Here is a 17834-nt window from a genome sequence, read left to right on the forward strand (position 1 = left end):
CCATCTAGGTAGTTTGATTCTCACCTAGTAAGCTTTGCACATTTCCATTATGCCTGTGCCCTGTCCATCACAGGTAATCAAGATTATCTATGGATACATCAGCTAGAATGCTAAATAAACTGGAATGTACCAAAAAAAAAAAGGGGTATTCTTAACTCTTGATGTTTTCTTTACTCCCCAGGGCACCACATTTTTCCAAGGGCATAGTGTTTCCAGGCAACCCATGCATAACAAAGAGTTATGCTCAGTAAAAAAAAAAAAAAAAAACAAAAACTCAAGAATCCTGAAAAAAGCTAAAATTCTGTATTCATGTAGGCAGTTTTGGATGGGGGGAGAGTTGGGGCAAGTACTGTGGTAGCAGAAGACAAAAGTATGGTAATTAAGAGCATAAACTGAATCCTCACTAGTTGGACAACCTTGGGTTAAGTAACCTTTTGGATCCTTCAAAGGACTACTGTAAACCTCAAATCATGCACATAAACTACACAGCACCTGTTACTTGGCAAGTTATTAATACCAAAGTCAACCAAGCATAAAAATCACTTTTTACTTTAAGGCAGTATCTACTGGATGACCTTTTTCATCCCAGACCTTCTATAACTACTAGATCTTCTGAATGGTACTTCAGTTCATCTTTCTTAGCCTTTTCTGTATTAGGGAAGCTCATTTCACACTGCATGTCATCTGTACCTTTGCTAATACAGAAGCCTCTACTGTCACCTGTAGCATCCTTACCAGTCTGAAACAAAAGCCCACTGAACAAAGATCAGAATTCACTTTTTAATAATGTTTTCCAAAGACAATGATCACTGGTTTTAGCAATGGAAAAGACTCCTTTAAGAGATCAACATCTACCAACTAATGTAAGAGCTTTTCCTGGCAGATCATTTTACCAAGTACTTTACTGCAAGTAAGAATTCTCAGGTGTCAAAAGAACAATTTAGACAGTCACCTAATAGGAACCACTGATGCCTGTTTCCCAGTACCTTAAGCTAAATTAACTGTCTAAAACTTCATCAATTATGTTTGCCAAGTATTGTATTTAAAACAAGTATTTACCTTCTATCTCCACCAAAGGTTCCTGAGTAAACTCCTGAAAGAATTTGTAGAAGAACTTACTGCAAGCAGCCAAAACAGCCTTGTGGGCCTTAAAATGGTGTCCTAGATATGAAAGAAAATAAAATCGCACATATTCACAAAAATCAAACATAAAACTATAAAACAAATTAGAAAATTATATAAAGTATAAAATGTCTTTATAATTATAAAATTATATAAATTACTGGACTAATGTCAGAATATTCTTAGCAGCTATTTGGCAAATTTTAATCTCAGATAAGAAGCCAGATCTTAACCTCTAAGATCTCATTTATTAAGTCATTTAATAAAGGCCAGTCTACACTTTAGGAGGTAAGGCACCTACCACTTCAAGAGTGAATGGCATATCCTATTCAGTTGAAACTGCTACGTATAAACACCACACAAAAGGGCTACACATCATTTGAAAACAAAGGAAAAAGCCCACAGAATAAGCAGTATGGATGTATTTGCTATGGGAAACATTTTAATATGCCTAATTTGGGAAGCTCAATCGACAGCAGCTCTATAATAAAGAATAGCTTGCCTTGAGAAACCTGCTTTCACTAACTACAAAAGATACCCAAGCTCGGTTTGCCTCCTTTACTTTGATAACCTAAGTGTGGTAAAAGATATAAATTTTTAGGGGCTGTCAAAGGGGGTACCAGTGCTGCAAAGGACTCTCATATTCTCCCTCCAAGACCATTTGGGAAACCAAAAAGGATCAACATTTCCCAAATGACTGCTGTGAGAGATTCCTCAAAGTTGCTCATCAACAGAAGACTATTAACCAAACATTTAGAGACATCCTCCCTATCCCCACGCCGTCATCTTGCACTCAAGTGTGCAATGGGAGAACTTCAAAAGGTTGCCAAGAAGTTAAGATGTGATTATGTTGAAAGCGTGATTGGTCAAGTAGCCTTCTGCAGCATGTCTATGTGAGTGCACACTGACAAGTGCCCTCGGGTCCCAGCACACACCCTCCCCAGACCTTGTATAGGGAGTCCATAAAGGGTGGGTAAAAAGGAAGGGTGGGGGAAGGGAAGGGGAGATAAGAATTGAAGACACAGTTCGATCCTCTGCCCACCACCCTACCCACCATCGACAATCAGGGTGATGTCAGTAAACCGGTCCTGCTCTCGCTGTTCATTCAATCGGTCCAGGATCATTTTATGATGTTCAGGGAACTCCTGAAGGCATTCCATCGTCTCTTCGGCCTCCATGACCGTTCTACAAAAGAGGAGCATGATAATGTACACCCACGAGCTCGGGCTGAGAAACAAAACCCCTAATGCGTAAAACAACAAAAAACAAAACCCCAGCAACGTGAAAAGAAGGGAGAAGGGTGAGGCGAGAGGAGAGGAAGGAGAAGGAAGAAAGGAAAGCGAGCCGGGTGGCCGCCGCGCGTTGGGGGCCGGAGCCGCGGCCGCGGGACTCTGAGCCTGACCTAATTGAAGTCGGGAGACGCAAGCTGAAGCGGGTGGGCAGAGCGCCGGAGGCTCCGGGCGCCGGGGCGCGCAAGTCCGGCAGAGGAGAGAACCCGACGGCCACGGCGGCCCTCTAAAGGGGCCAAGCTTTTCTGCCCTGCGCTGGCTCCCGCCGCCCCGGAACCCCGAAAGGCCCGTGGGCCCACAACGACTCCAGGGTCGCCTCCCCCCAACCTCCCTCCCCTTGCCACCTCCCCCCCCGCCCGGACCGGGCCGGCACTCACTCAGGGAAGGAGGAGCGGCCCGAGCCTGCGCGTCACTTACGTCTACGTGCTGCGTCAACACGACAGACTCCGACTGACGCGCGAACGTCTACCGAGCGCAGACCTTGGAGGGAGCAGGCCACGCCCATGCCCGCCCTCCGCTAGCAGGGGGCGGAGCCAACCGAACGGATTTGGCGCTCTGCTAGGGTGAGGCAGCAGGCTCTGGGAGGGGGAAACCGGCCGGCCGTGGGACTGGGCCAGCTCAGGGCCCGGCGGTGCCGGGGGCGGGATCTTAAATCACCGCCCTCCCACCTCACCTCCACGCCCGGCTGTCTCCAGGTGTGAACCGTTCTGCCCCGGCCCTCAGAATCAACTCGCCACCCGTTCCCCGCGTGCTTCTATTCAGCGGCTCCTCCAGCCTCGCCCCGCCCCCTTCCTCCCAAACCCTGGATCGGCCCTCCTTACCTAGCTCGCGATCCTCCCTCTCTCCTCTCCGTCCCTCAAAGCCTTTCCTTCCCTGCTCTCCCTTCTCAGGGCGGCACTCAACCCACACCTTCCCCTACCCCTAGACAGCGACTCGCCCTCCATTTCCTCGCGAGTGCCCGGGTGCTCCTTCCGCTCGGGTCCGGCCGGTGCACGTGCGCTCGCTCCCGGACCAGGGCGGGCACGGGCGCGAGCACGTTCCGGCCGCCCGGGGTCGGCCTCCCGGGTGCCCGCCCTCTGGGCGCTCAGCAGGCGGTGCATGCGGTGCTGGGCTCAGACCTGGACCTGCTTCGATTATTTACTTCATACTTATGATGCTGTTAAGTGCAGCTCTCCACTCCCAATTTCCTGCCCTCCGCCCCGCGTTTAAAGAGGCCGGTGACCCAAAATTGGCCTCCGTAACCGGGTCATTCGTTCATTCGTCCGGAAAAAAATTGTTTTGAGACTAATGAGATCGTCAAGATTTACTTATTCTTGTCTCTCAAAAGAAAAGAGAATGAGGATTAGAGAAGGATTTAGATAATGATATGCATGGATGAACGTAATCACCATTTCAACAGACATAATTATTGAGAGCTAACACTGCTAAGGTACTGCTGAAGGGACTGGGAAATTCAGTTCAGCGTGAGCAAGGTACATGGGGTTTCTACGGTCTGAATCTTAGTCTGATAGATAGTAGATAGACATTTGAGAAGTTAATTGCTTGGGTACTGACTACTGAGTGTTATAAAGAACAAGGTAATCTGGGGGTCAAGGAAAGCTAGTGGCTTAAAGAAGCAAAATGAATTTGAGTGTTTTTAGCAAGGGTACAGCTCAGGACAGAGGCACCGAGGTGATGGTGTTCCAGGAACTGAAAGAATGTTGGTAGGACAGAACCACAGGGGCCTTGTGAACAATGTTAAAGATGTTAAATTTTCTTATAATTTCAAAGGGAAGTCTTTAAAGTTGAGCAGGATAGTGACGTCACGAGATTTACTTTTTAAAGAGAAAATGTTAGCTCCAATATGGAGAATAGATTAAATGGACAAGATGCAAGGAGCAGAGACTGGTTGGAAGGCTTTTAATCGAAATGACACCATAGTGACAAGTGGGGTTAGAGAACTGGATGGAATCTAGAGATAGAATCAATGTTGACTGGAAAGCATATCATAGGTACTAAATAAATAATGTTGGATATATTTATGAGGGGAGAGAACGGTCATGGACGGCTCCTAACTTTCTGTCTTGAGAGGGTGGATTGTTGGTACTGCCTACCAAAATAGGGAATACAACTAGAAGAAATGTTGGGTCCAAAAAATATGGGGAGAGGAGGGATACTTTTAGGGAGAGAACTAAATGGAGATGATGTCAACAAGTCACTTTATATGGATCTGTACAGAGTTTTAGGGGAGAGAGCTAATCTTAGAGGTCAGAAAATTTTTAGCATAAAGTGGTTATTGAAGCCAGGGAAATAGATGAGGTTGTTTAAGGGATGACAGACTAGTAGCTTATAGATTGAATTGGATTACTGGTGTTTTAATATTACCATCATCATTGTTATTCACACAATGTTTTTTAAGATGAAGAAATTTAAGACTTAAGAAATAGGTCTTTTTGGAAATTCCAAATGTACATATTTGAAATTTTGGAAATTCCTATATACATAGGGCTACTTTCCTGTGCAAGTAACTGGGTTAGGTCAAATGGAGACTGCCCTCTCTATATGGAATTTGAGCTACCACAGCAGTCCCCAACCCTTTCTTAGACCCAGCTCAGATCATTCATTTTCACTTGGGTTGTTCCTAAAGCATTTGAGTTTGGACTCTTGGTCCACAGGGTCAGAACAGAAGAGGGTATAGGACTTTATCTCTGAGAAGTATCAATGTTTATGGGTTGAGTACAAAAGGAAGAACCTGAAAGGACTGTATGGCAGCTGGAGAAAGGAGGAGAGTCAGAGGAGTATGACATAAATGAGGTCAATGTTTCAAAAGAGAGGGTATGATCAGCGGTGCCAAGTCTGCCAAGTAGTCAAGCTAAATAAAGATTAGGAATGGTCTCTTAGGCTTAGCATCATAGGTGTGTTTGGTGGAAGTGTGAAAGGGTATCTCGCCGCGACCTTCCTTACCCCAGAATGACTCAGGAGACATGGGCCCACGCAAGAGATTTTATTATCTAAAAGAGAAAATGGCTGCCCCCAGAGAGACGAAACAGCAGCTCAGGGGTGAGGAAGCGTATTTTTAAGGAGTAGGGGTAGGGTGTGTTCTGTATTGGTGATCAGATCTTAAGGGGTGGGTGACCATCTGGTCGGTGGTGATTGGATCTTAAGGGGTGGGGGTCTTAGCGTGCCAGAATTTGCTTTCATTCCCATCTTTTTCTTTTCTTAATTGGGCCTCTGGGGAACTGGGCATAGAATCTCATTCTCTAGCTACTTCCTGCTGGAAGGGGGCGCAGATTCTGGGGTTAGTGAGGCCATTACTGTAGAGTTGGGGAAGGGTGGGCATCCTGAGATGATTCGTGATGTCATCTAGCTGGTTTCGTTACTTTTGTGAGAAGGCCTTGATAGCCCTGGAGGAGTAACTGGTTGACAGTATGGTAAGAAATTTTCAAAATTTGATTTTGAATGAATTTTTGAAATAGGTTAATGAAGCAGGGAAGGAAAAGGAGAATAATAATAATAAAGATAATAGGGGCTAGGAGGGGCAGGAGCCAATTGAAGGGGTAAGGGAATGGATTGTTAGGGGAGTTTTCTAGGAGTTTGGAGGCTTGTTCATGGAGGTTTTTTGTGCCATCTCAGATGAGACCGGATTTGTTGGTGTAGAAGCACCATTGTTTTTGGAGTAGGGCACATATGCTGCCTTATGCAGCTGTAAGGAGGTCCTGTTTGGGTTGTAGAGTAGATTACTGGAGGATTTGTAGTCTGCGGAGTTGAAGGTGTAAGTGGTCCCATTGGGATGGAGGAGAGTCATGAAGAATGCATCTTTGAGGTCAAGGACAGAAAAGTGAGTGGTGGAAGCAGGAATGGTGGACAATAAAGTATAGGGGTTAGGGACTACTGGATGGATTGGAATAACAGCTGCACTGATAATTCTTAAATCTTGAACTAGCCTATAAGAGCCATTAGGTTTTTTGATAGCCAGTATCAGGGTGTTGCAAGTGGAATTGGCTGGTCTCAAAAGGCCCTTTCGTAGAAGGGGTATTGAGATTGTGAGGGGAAGGAGGTAGGGTCTTTGAGTTTGATGGTTACAGATGGGCAGGTGGTGATAGAGGAGGTAGAGGTGTCCCAGACTGTGGGGTTTATGTGGCAGGGGGGTAAGGGAAAAGGAGAGGGAGGTGGATCTGGAACGGTTTGGAGAGCAAGTAGAAAAGGGATCGAAGGTGAGCCGGGGTTGAGGTGTGGGCCAGAGGTAAAGGATATAAGAGCCCCTAGCTTGGATGAAAGGTCTCTTCCCATAAGGGGAACTGGACAACGGGGAATCACTAAAAAGGAATGAGAGAGAGTAATGCCTCTAAAGAGGCAGTGAAGCATGGGAGTTTGTAAAGGTTGATAAGGTGTGCCCTCTACCCCAACTACAGAGGACTGTGAGAGGGAGGTAGGTCCCCAAAACTCCTTCAGGACTGAGTAGGTGGCCCTGGTGTCCAAAAGGAAAGAGATGGGCCTACCCGCTACCACAGTGGTTACCCTGGGCTCCTGTACAGGGATGGTAGTGGTCGGGTGGAGGAGTCCCAGGCCCCCTCAATCACCAGTTGACAGGCCCAGAAGGTCTATGTGTGGAGTGTTAGAGCTGGATGGCCTGGCACCTCTCGGTGTGTGAGGACAGTCAACAGCCCAGTGTCCCTCCTGATGGCACTCAGGGCATGGACCGGGGGGCTTCTGGGGATTTGGGCAGGCTCTGGCCCAATGAGCCGTTTGACCACATTTGAAGCATGGACCAGGAGGACCTCCTGGCTGCTTCTTAGGAAGAGAGGATACCCGAGCACCAGTGGTTGGGGTAGGTTGAAAGGCCTTAGCTGGCATTTGATATTTTTGTTTATGGGCCTTTTCATCTCTTCCATTATATACTTTGAAGGCCACTGCCAGGACTCCTGCCTGAGGAGTTAAGGTCCCTTCTCTAGACATCTAAGTTTAGCCTTAATGTCGGGAAAATTCTGGGTGAAGAAGTAGGTCATTAATAATTGTCTCCCATCTGGGGTCTCAGGGTCTAGGTTTGTATATTGTGAAAGAGTTTTGGTGAGGCAGTCTAGGAACATAGAGGGATTCTCATTTTTATCCTGAATAACCTCTTGGAGTTTTTCATAGTTAATGGCTTTATTGGCTGACTTTCTGAGAGCCGCCATGAGGCAGGTGATGAATTGATCTCGACTGGTGACTCCCCCTGCCTTATTATAGTCCCAGTTAGGGTCTCGGTCAGGAACTGCCTCAGCACCAATTGGATGAGCTCAAGTAGTTTGGTGAACTTCATCAGCATGAGTTCTAGCCTGTTCCCAGACTCACCTATGCTCCTCAGGCAAAAGTGTGTTGGATAGGATCGTGTGAATATCATGAAAGGTAAGATCATATGATTGAACTAGGTACTGGAACTCTTATGTAAGTAGCTGGGTTGGAGGTGAAAGCCTAATCTTTTCTCAATTTGAGATAGGTTGGAGAGAGAGAAAGGGACATGGACCTGGACAACACCCTCTGTACCAGCTACTACCTGTAGTGGGGCTAGGATCTGGGTTCGAGAGTGAGTGACTGGAGGGCTTGGCACGGGACTGGGTAAGGAAAGGGGAACTGATTGTGGAGGAGGAGGAAGTGCTGCAACTCCTGCAACGGCACTAGGGGAGCTGGGAGGGTTGGGATTTTGATCTTGCAAAGAAGGAGGTTGGGGCAGGAGAGACACTGGTGGTTGAGGGGTAGCTGTAGGGGTTTGACATCGGTAGGGAGGAGGTTCATCAGCAGGGTCAAAGTCAGAGGACGTGGTGGGAATTGGTGGGTGATGGGGTGAAGATTTTTAGAGTGAGGAGAAGATGTTTAGGATTGCAAGGAGACAGCAAGTGGGCTTGGTTCAGAGGTAGGAGAAAGCCTGGATATATGGGATCTCTTTCCATTTGCCCGTGCGCTCAAAGAAGTTGTATAAGTCACAGAGAATTTTAGGATCTAAAGAGCCATTGGGAGGCCATTTAGACTGATTGTCCAAGGAATATTGTGGCCAGACCTCATTACAGTAGTGAATAAGCTTAAAAGGTTTGAGGTCTGGAATGAGGTGGAGGGGCTTTAGATTATTGAGTAAGCACCCTAGCGGTGAATCTGCGGGAATGGGGCCAGATCCCATGGTGAGAATGAGACCGTTCACAAGTCGCTGAGGTGTCCCAGAGTGATTGAGAAGGTTGTGGAGAAGACCAGACACAGTTAGGGGGTCATCACCACCTGTAACTGAGCAGTCAAGGTGAAAACGCCGAGGAGGCTAGGTACCTGGTACCAGGAGTTTACGAGTAGATAAAGGGAGATTGGGCCTTAGTGAATGAGGATTCTCACCATGGGGAGGCAGAGAAGGGTCGACTATGGGGATCAACTGTGACTCTGAAAGTCGTGGTTGGGGGTGCCCCTGTCCCAGAGGAGCCCTTGGGGGTGCTGGACACTCACTGGTCACTTCCCAGGTTCCAAAGGGACATTTAAGCCAACCATGAAAAGGAGACTCACCAAATTGAAGGCCAATGTTGGGCGAGAAGACGAGCGACCGGGGAAATGGATGGTGAGCCTATGGAGGAGGATCAGGCAGTGAGGGTTCCCAAAGCAGCTCACATTCCTGGAGGAAGAGCAAAGTCAATGGGAGAATCCGAGTCATGGCACCAATGAAAGGGTATCTCGCCGTGACCCTCCTTACCCCAGAACGACTCAGGAGACATGGGCCCACGCAAGAGATTTTATTATCTAAAAGAGAAAACGGCTGCCCCCAGAGAGAGGGAGCAGCAGCTCATGGGAGAGGAAATGTGTTTTTAAGGAGTAGAGGTAGGGTGTGTTCTGCATTGGTGATCAAATCTTAAGGGGTGGGCGACCGTCTGGTCGGTGGTGATTGGATCTTAAGGGGGGTGGGGTCTTAGTGTGCCAGAATTTGCCTTCAAGAAGAACATAGCAAGACCAGTTTTAATTAGTAAACTTTATGCAGGAGCTGCAGGTGGAGGTGAGAAGTCTATATCCAAGTAGGTTAAGGAATAATTAGGATAAGAAATGGAGATGACAATAATAGAACTCTCATTTAAAAATGAGGGAGGAGAGAAAGGAGTGCCTGTAAAGGGTGATGGGTCAAGCCAGTTTTAATTTTTGTGTTGCGGATGGAAGAGACTTAAGCAATTAAATGCTGATGGGAAAGGATCCAGCAGAGGGAGGTAATAAAAATACAGGAGGAAAAGGGGTTAATTGGGCAAGAAAGAAGAGACTGGAGAAGATGAAGTTGAGAGGATAGGTGAAAAAGTCAGCCTCAGATGGAAGGACATCTATTATCACTGAAAGGATTAATGATTGGATGCTCGTAGGGGGGTAGATTTGCTTTCAAGACATTGAGAAAAATCCCTATTTAATTGAAAACCTCTATTTTCTCCATGGCCAGGTCATCTACTAAAATCTAACATTAGGAGAAGTGTGTGTATTTTGGGGAGGAGAAGTTTGAGACTGGAAGATGTATTAATTATTTAGGGCTGTGTAACAAATTGCCCTTATTGTTTCACAGTTTCTGTGCTGCAGAAACATAGATGTCACTGACATAGGTTTTCAGGGTCTCTTATAAGATTCCAATCAAGATGTCAGCTGAGGCTGCTCTTATCTCAAGGCTCGGCTGGGGGAAGATCTGCTTCCAAGGTGACTTAAGTGGTTGTTGACAGAGTTCAGTTCCTCCTGGTCTAGTAGATTAAGGACTTCAGTTTTCTTTGCAAGTCCTCCCTCCATGTGGGGCTCAACACAGGGACAGCTAGATTCCATCAGAGAAAGCAAGAGAGAGTGAGCAAGACAGAAGCCAAAGTCTTTTTGTAGCCTAGTCTCAGAAGTCACACCCCATCGCTTTTGCTGTATCCTGTTTACTGAAGGTGCAGTCCACAGTCAAAGGAAGATAATTACACAGTGGCACAAATAGTAGGAGGCATGATCATTGGGAGCAATCGGAGAAGCTGCCTACCACAGACGGAATGGAAAAGATTTGAAATGGATCTTGGACACAGTTATATCACAGAGGCATCAACAGGATGTGGTGGAGGTTGGTGACTGTGAGCTTATGTGACAGACGTCTGTCAGACATTGTGACTTTCTCCAGTGCATTCAGTAATCAGGTACCTACAAGGACAGGGGACATAAGAATGAAGTTAGGATTAAAACAGTTCTCTGTGTTGCAGATTTTGTGCCAGTTAGTAATAACCAGGTTTAGAGATGTCCTCCGGAGTTAAAATGGATTCTTCAAACTTAAGGAGAATTGACAAATAGTTCTGGCTACATTTCTGGTATCCCTTTATCTGTTTCAAGGCAGTGTTGGGAAGGAGATAGCATGGTGGTTAAGAGTTTGGTTTGAAAGATAGCCTGGGTTGAACTCTTGGTTCAACTTAATAACTGGGTGACTTTGAGCAAATTGTGTAACTCATTAAACTTCCATTTCCTCATGTTTAAAAAAGTTGTTGTGGGAAGCAAATGAGATAATACATGGGAAGTGCTTAGATTAGTACCTGGTGCATAGTAAGGTTTCTGTAAATGGTCTTCATTATTATGCTCCAGCGCCAGGTTTATATTCTACTTTCTGTCTGCTAGAATTTTTTAAAAGCTATTTTTAGATCCAAAAATGAGGCTTTCTTTGTGGCTGCCCAAAAGAACAAAAACTTCAGGTTGTCCCCAATGGGCCTACAGATACAGCAAGATGAATACAGGATTATAATAAGTCCAGATTTTTTGGAAGGGCACATAACATTTTACATATGCCACAAATAAGAAACTGAGAAAATTAGTAGGGCTATATCCTCCTTTTCTTCCTTCAGGTAACCTGTTGACTCAGGATGGTAGTATGTACTTGACAGTCAGTTGCTTCCCAGCTTGTAGATGGGAGCCTTTATTCATGTAGTAATCAGATCCTAATGCTGGCTTGAAATCTCTAAATTCAGTCATTCCTGTGGAGTTGAGGAGGAAGGTAGGACAGTGGCCAGGTAGCAAAAGTCACAGAAGACAGTGGACTAAGCAGGGGATGACACACCAGGCCCAGACCCAGGAGTCTCTTTTCAACATTGTTGTCCCAAGTGTCTGCTACATCTCGAGTGTTCAAGTCCAGCTCTGGTCCCATCTTTGCACAACAACAATATTAAATGGAATAACATTCAGGTGTAGAAATGGTTACTATTTTCCTGGAAGCTGGAGAAAATCTGCAATGTTGTTATTGTCTAAGGCTCCTTTAAAATCCAAGGCTGCTTCTTTTATTTTTATTTGTATTGCAGACATGGAACTCACCGGATCTTTCTTCGTTTTCCTGTTGATCTTTTTCTTTTCCTTGACCTCTTAATATTGGATATTCCAGTCTATTACTTTTAATGTCATTAAAATATATTTGGGATTAAATTTATTATGTTTACATTTGTTTTCTATTTGTCTTACTGGTCTGTTACTTCTCTTTCCTTGCCATACTTGGGATTGATTTTTTTAAAAATTATTCTAGCCTCTAAGATGATATCCAAAGAGGGTTGGAACTAGGGTAAGGGAAGGAAGGTACTTGCTTGGGGTGCCAAATTTAAGAGGGGGTCAAAACTCAGAAATCAAGATAAATAGTATTCTTATGCAATATTTTTATTTTTTATTCTTTAATCTTTATATTGAAGTATACTTGACTTATACAATATTTTTAAAAGAAAAATGAATCAGATTCAATGCAATCCCTATCACAATACCAACAGCATTCTTCAATGAACTGGAACAAATAGTTCTAAAATTCATACAGAAACACAAAAGATCCCAAATAGCCCAAACAATCCTGAGAAGGAAGAATAAAGCTGGGGGGATTACACTCCCCAACTTCAAGCCCTACTACAAAGCCACAGTAATCAAGACAATTTGGTACTGCCACAAGAACAGACCCATAGACCAATGGAACAGAATAGAGAGTCCAGATATTAACCCAAGTATATATGGTCAATTAATATATGATAAAGGAGCCATGGATATACAATGGGGAAATGACAGCCTCTTCAACAGTTGGTGTTGGCAAAACTGGACAGCCACATGTAAGACAATGAAACTGGATTACTATCTAACTCCATACACAAAAGTAAACTCAAAATGAATCAAAGACCTGAATATAAGTCATGAAACCATAAAACCCTGAGAAGAAAACATAGGCAAAACTCTCTTGAATATAAACATGAGGAACTTTTTCATGAATGTATCTCTTTGGGTAAGGGAAACAAAAGCAAAAGTGAACAAGTGAGACTATATCAAACTAAAAAAAGCTTCTGTACAGCAAAGGACGCCATCAGTAGAACAAAAAGGCATCCTACACTATGGGAGAATATATTTATAAATGACATATCCGATAAGGGGCTGACATCCAAAATATATAAAGAGTTCATGTGCCTCAACAACCAAAAAGCAAATAACCCGATTAAAAAATGGACAGAGGATCTGAAGATCTGAACATACACTTTTCCAAAGAAGAAATTCAGATGGCCAACAGGCACATGAAAAGAGGCTCCACATTGCTAATCATCAGGGAAATGCAAATTAAAACCACCATGAGATATCACCTCACACCAGTTAGGTTGGCCAACATCCAAAAGACAAACAACAACAAATGCTGGTGAGGATGTGGAGAAAGAGGAACCCTTCTATACTTCTGGTGGGAATGTAAATTAGTTCAACCATTGTGGAAAGCAGTATGGAGGTTCCTCAAAAAACTAAAAATAGAAATACCATTTGACCCAGGAATTCCACTCCTAGGAATTTACCCTAAGAATGCAGGATCCCAGATTCAAAAAGACATTTGCACCCCTATGTTTATTGCAGCACTATTTACAATAGCCAAGAAATGGAAGCAACCTAAGTGTCCATCAATAGATGAATAGATAAAGAAGAGGTGGTACATAAACACAATGGAATATTATTCAGCCACAAGAAGAAAACAAATCCTACTATTTGCAACAACATGGATGAAGCTAGAGGGTATTATGCTCAGTGAAATAAGCCAGGCAGAGAAAGACAAGTACCAAATGATTTCACTCATCTGTGGAGTATAGCAACAAAGCAAAAACTGAAGAAACGAAACAGCAGCAGACTCACAGAACCCAAGAATGGACTAACAGCTACCAAAGGAAAAGGGACTGGGCAGGGTGGGTGGGTGGGAAAGGAAGGATAAGGGGATTGAGGGGCATTATGATTAGCACACAAAATGTAGGGGGGGCCACGGGGAAGGCAGTGTAACAGAGAAGAGAAGTAGTGACTGTATAGCATCTTACTTTGCTAATGGACAGTGACTGTAATGGCGTGTCTGGTGGGAACTTGATAATGGGGAGAATCTAGTAACCACAGTGTTGCTCATGTGATTGTATATTAATGATATCATTACAATAAAAACAAAAGCAAAATGAATACAAGACTTCCACTTCCAGGAAGATGGAGTAGATACACTTTTCCTTATCTCTCCCACTAAGCACACCTAGAAAATTTTGGGCATTATATAAAAACAAACATAAGATTCTGAAAGGTAGAAAGAACAAAGCAGACTGACTAAAGGACCTCAGAACCTAAGGAACAACACAGTGGTTAAATTCCTCTGATTTCCTTTTGACTTTATATAATCCAGAGTTGGGGCCAAAGGAGCTAGCAAGTCAGAGATACCAATGAGCACAGAAAAGCTCAACAAAAGCCTGTTCTTGGTAGCCAAAGAATGAGGAAACGGGCAGCCCAGCAAGACATAAAACTTTTAGACAAAAACTGCTCTACTGAGGCCAAACATCACAGAAAAAAATGTGGTTTCCCCACCCATCCAGGGCAGCAAAGACTGAATGAGAAGCTTAACCTCTTGCCTTCTCCCCCTCTAGGGGTAGTATCAGAGAATGCCTGGCAGAAGCCCAGATTTCATCCATGCCCAGAAGTAATAAGGTTCTCCCCTCTCTCCCCCTGGTGTGATGTTAAAGGAGGCCTAATGCAGAGTCAGGACTTTCATCATTATCTGGCAGTAATGAGGCTACATCCACTGCAGTGTTAGTGCAGATCATGTGGGGAGCCAGATGACCCACTCCTGCCTGCTAATAACAAAGATAACCTCCTTCTTGGGTGTCAGTGAAGTCCATCCATCCAGCGATAATAAGGTGGGGCTCTCCTTTTTATGACACTGAAGAAGCAGGGTCATAAAACCCAGAGTCTTATAACATGTGAAATATCTAAGTTTTGATAAAAAATAATTCATCCAAAGGAAAGAAAAACTGCTTATCCTACCATGCAAGCACTTCCTATCAAGGAAGTTCTCTATTTTCAATCAATAGATGCCAATATCAAGATGACAGAGATGTTAGAATGAATAGACACATATTATCAGCCATGATGAAAATGCCAAGAAGCAAATATGAATATGTTTGAAACACATTTTTAAAAAGGCTCAGCAAAGTGATAGAAGATAAAAAGAAAAACAAAATGGAAATTAGGGAACTAAAAAATTCAATAACAAACAAAAAGCTCTGTGGATGGGCTCAACAGAAGAATGGAGGATTCAGAGAAAAGAATCAGTGACCTGAAAGACAGACGAAATCAAAATAATCTAATTTGAAGAAGAGAGAAAATAGGCGGAGAAAAAAAAATGAACAGAGCCTCAGGAATCTGTGGGACTATAACAAAAGATTTAACATTCATGTCATCAGAAACCCAGAAGGGAAAGCAAAAGCGTGGGGCTAAAAAAGTACTTGAAGAAATAATGGCTGAAGTCTTCCCCAAATTGGTAAAACACATAAACCTATGGATTCAAAATGCTGAGCAAATTCCAAATAGGATAAGCCAAAAAAAAAAAAAATCAAGATACATCATAACTAAACTTATGAAAGCAAAACTAAATTCTTGAAAGCAGGCAGAAAAAAAATAAAAAATAAAAACTTTACCTATAAGGGAGAAACAGTTGTAATGACAGCAAAATCCTCATCAGAAACCATGGAGGTCAGAAGGAATTAGCACAATAATTCATATTCCTTCTGCTCCATTCTCTATCTTCTTTTGAGACTCCAAATGCCTATATATTATACTTTCTAGCTGTATTGCCTATGTATTTTTCCATCTCATGTCTTTCTTCTTGCTTTCTCATGGACATTTCCTTAATTTGCTTTTGCCTCTTTGTTATCCTTTCTGATTCTCTAATGAGTTTCTCTTGTGTTTCATTTTCTCATACAAATTAAGAGTAGATATTTTATCGTCTATGTCTTATTATCTGAAGACTTACTTCTTGGGTTTTCATCATGTTGTTTTATTTCCTTATGTATTTAATTTTTTATTCAATGATGGATATTATGTGTAAAAATTTTTAGAAATAATTTGAGGCCTACAATGGTTTTATCTTTCTCCATAAATAATTTATTTTTGCTTTTGGCAGGCAGCTAGGAAGATTGGTAACTGGGAGAACCTTATGCAATCAGAAATAGAGATGATTCAAAGATTGACTTCTTCCCCTCTGAGACCCAATCTACTTCCAAATCTGCTTTATTCCTAGGGTATAGGCTCTTAACCCATGCTCAAGATCTCCTCTTTGTTAAGATTATTTGGATTTATTCTTGCTGTTCATCTCTGGGATGTTACCACCAAAATTTCCTTTAAATGTTGCATAATTGTCTAACTGGTAAACAGTACTTTGTCCTCACTTGGGCCAGATTGAGTTAAAGGGGAAGCAGTGCCCATGTCCAGGCTAGCTTAATGGCTAGTAATAAATAAGAATTTATTAAGACTAGTTGAAAACCAGAGAGATATAGTGAGGGTACATTCATTTACTGTGAAGCTCCCTCTCTCACCACTTAGAGGTAAAGTTTACTCTTTTGTGTAAATTGTAGAGTACACAGCCTTATTTTTATTAATGATGGAACACTTTCTTATATGTTCACTGGGTTCTTCTGATTCTTGTAAACTCGTATTTTCTTTGAGGACCAGGCAAACAGTCCTACAGTTGATGTCAGGCCAAAAAATAACATCATAGTGGGCGTAGACAGAGACATTGGGGATTGTGTTATGTGAACAATGTGTTTATAACCTGCGGCAGAGAACACCTAGGATGGTCTTAGTGCTGACCGTTAATTTGGATAGACTTCAACTCAATAATTTGACCTCTCTGAAACAGAGATTTCTCATACTCTCACTTCATAAAATGATATCAGTTAGAAGAAAAGAGGCAAAGTAACTTTGGATCCACTTTGAAACTTTATTGAAATAAAATTATGGGAACAGAGAATGGGACAAGGGATTAATTGAAAAATAAAGAGTAAGTGGAGTGATAGAATTCAGTATTTGTCCCTTTTGCACTAAACACTGCAATTTAATATCTGTTTATGGACAAATCATTGTTGCTGTCATTGCTGCTGTTGGTTTGTCTTGAAAGATTTGTGCATAGGGCTTAAGACTAAAATGGCCTGTTAATGTGGGTCTCTCTCCCTAGATTGGAAGTCTCTTGAGGATTGAGAATATATCTTGTCTGTGGTCTCTCAGAGGTCAATAAGGCATGACCACTTTCATTTTTGGAGGTTCCTGGTATATTTAAAATCAAGAAATCCCAAAAGAAGTTTCCAAAAATTGTGGTTCATTTAAAATACTTGATTGAACAAATTTTTGCTTTTCCACAAATTAAAATATATTACAAGATAGCTATGCATTTCAGAAGATAAATGACAGGATTTTTAAAGAAGAAAATATTAATTCATAGTGCCAAACAGGTCAAAAATATAAAAAATTGTTCAATTACTATCTTTAATTCTTGTCATAGCTCTGCATTTGAGGCCTTTCAGGCATATGAAACCTTGATTCAGATGAGCTTTTCGTTTCCTCTGGTCCTAACTCTTGCATTGGCTCTGGTCTTATTCTTATTTGTACCATGAGCCTAAGGTCAAGATACCTGAATATGAATTGTCTATTTTGTTTCTGGGACTCTGAAAGTTCTATTCTACACATAATTTTGAGACTTTTCAGTTCTGTTACTAAACTTTCAGTACATGATTTCCCCTTATCCTTCCCTAGCATGATTCAAAATTCTCATATGGAAATTTCTAAGCTAAATTCAAGGAATATATGTTATGGAGGGATAAAAATCACAGAAAATCTATACTCAACCTCTGACCCCAAGAGCCCATTTTATTAGGGATAAACCCAAGGAATGACTCAAGCATGGAACTCTGGAGTCATCTTAGGTACATACTAGAGTATATGAAAACTTTAGAATATCCTAGAAACATCCCAGCTCTTCCAGGCTCCCCCAGACTGGGAAGTCCAAGGCCAAGTCTTTGGGATGGTGGGAGTTCCCTGGAACTTAGTTTCTATCCTCTTCTTATTCTGTGTGCTCTATCTAGGTGATCTCTTCATTGGTCTTGCTTAATATACAATCCATACCTACATATCCAGCTCAGACATTGATGTTCAGCTCCAGGCCAG

The 17834-nt window shown here is 42.8% G+C and overlaps 1 protein-coding gene across 8 annotated transcripts in view; it reads right to left on the bottom strand.

Moving 5' to 3' along the window:
- Positions 1 to 3468, bottom strand: part of ZNF131 (zinc finger protein 131) — a 32608-nt gene extending 29140 nt beyond the window's left edge. For 2 of the 8 annotated variants that reach the window (XM_057495465.1, XM_057495434.1), the window contains exons 1-3: positions 3233 to 3390; positions 2177 to 2307; positions 1060 to 1161 (exon numbers count right to left, since the gene is read on the bottom strand). In XM_057495465.1, the coding sequence (XP_057351448.1) occupies positions 1060 to 1161; positions 2177 to 2300 (226 nt within the window). In that variant the 5' untranslated portion in view covers positions 2301 to 2307; positions 3233 to 3390. Of the gene's footprint in view, positions 1 to 1059; positions 1162 to 2176; positions 2308 to 2524; positions 2737 to 2788; positions 3207 to 3232 lie in introns of those variants that run through there. The other 6 variants (XM_057495458.1, XM_057495452.1, XM_057495444.1 and 3 more) reach the window with 6 other exon arrangements.
- Between the last annotated feature and the right edge of the window lie 14366 nt (positions 3469 to 17834).

The sequence above is a fragment of the Manis pentadactyla genome, chromosome 2 (genome assembly GCF_030020395.1).
Source record: "Manis pentadactyla isolate mManPen7 chromosome 2, mManPen7.hap1, whole genome shotgun sequence".
Classification (NCBI taxonomy): Eukaryota; Metazoa; Chordata; class Mammalia; order Pholidota; family Manidae; genus Manis; species Manis pentadactyla.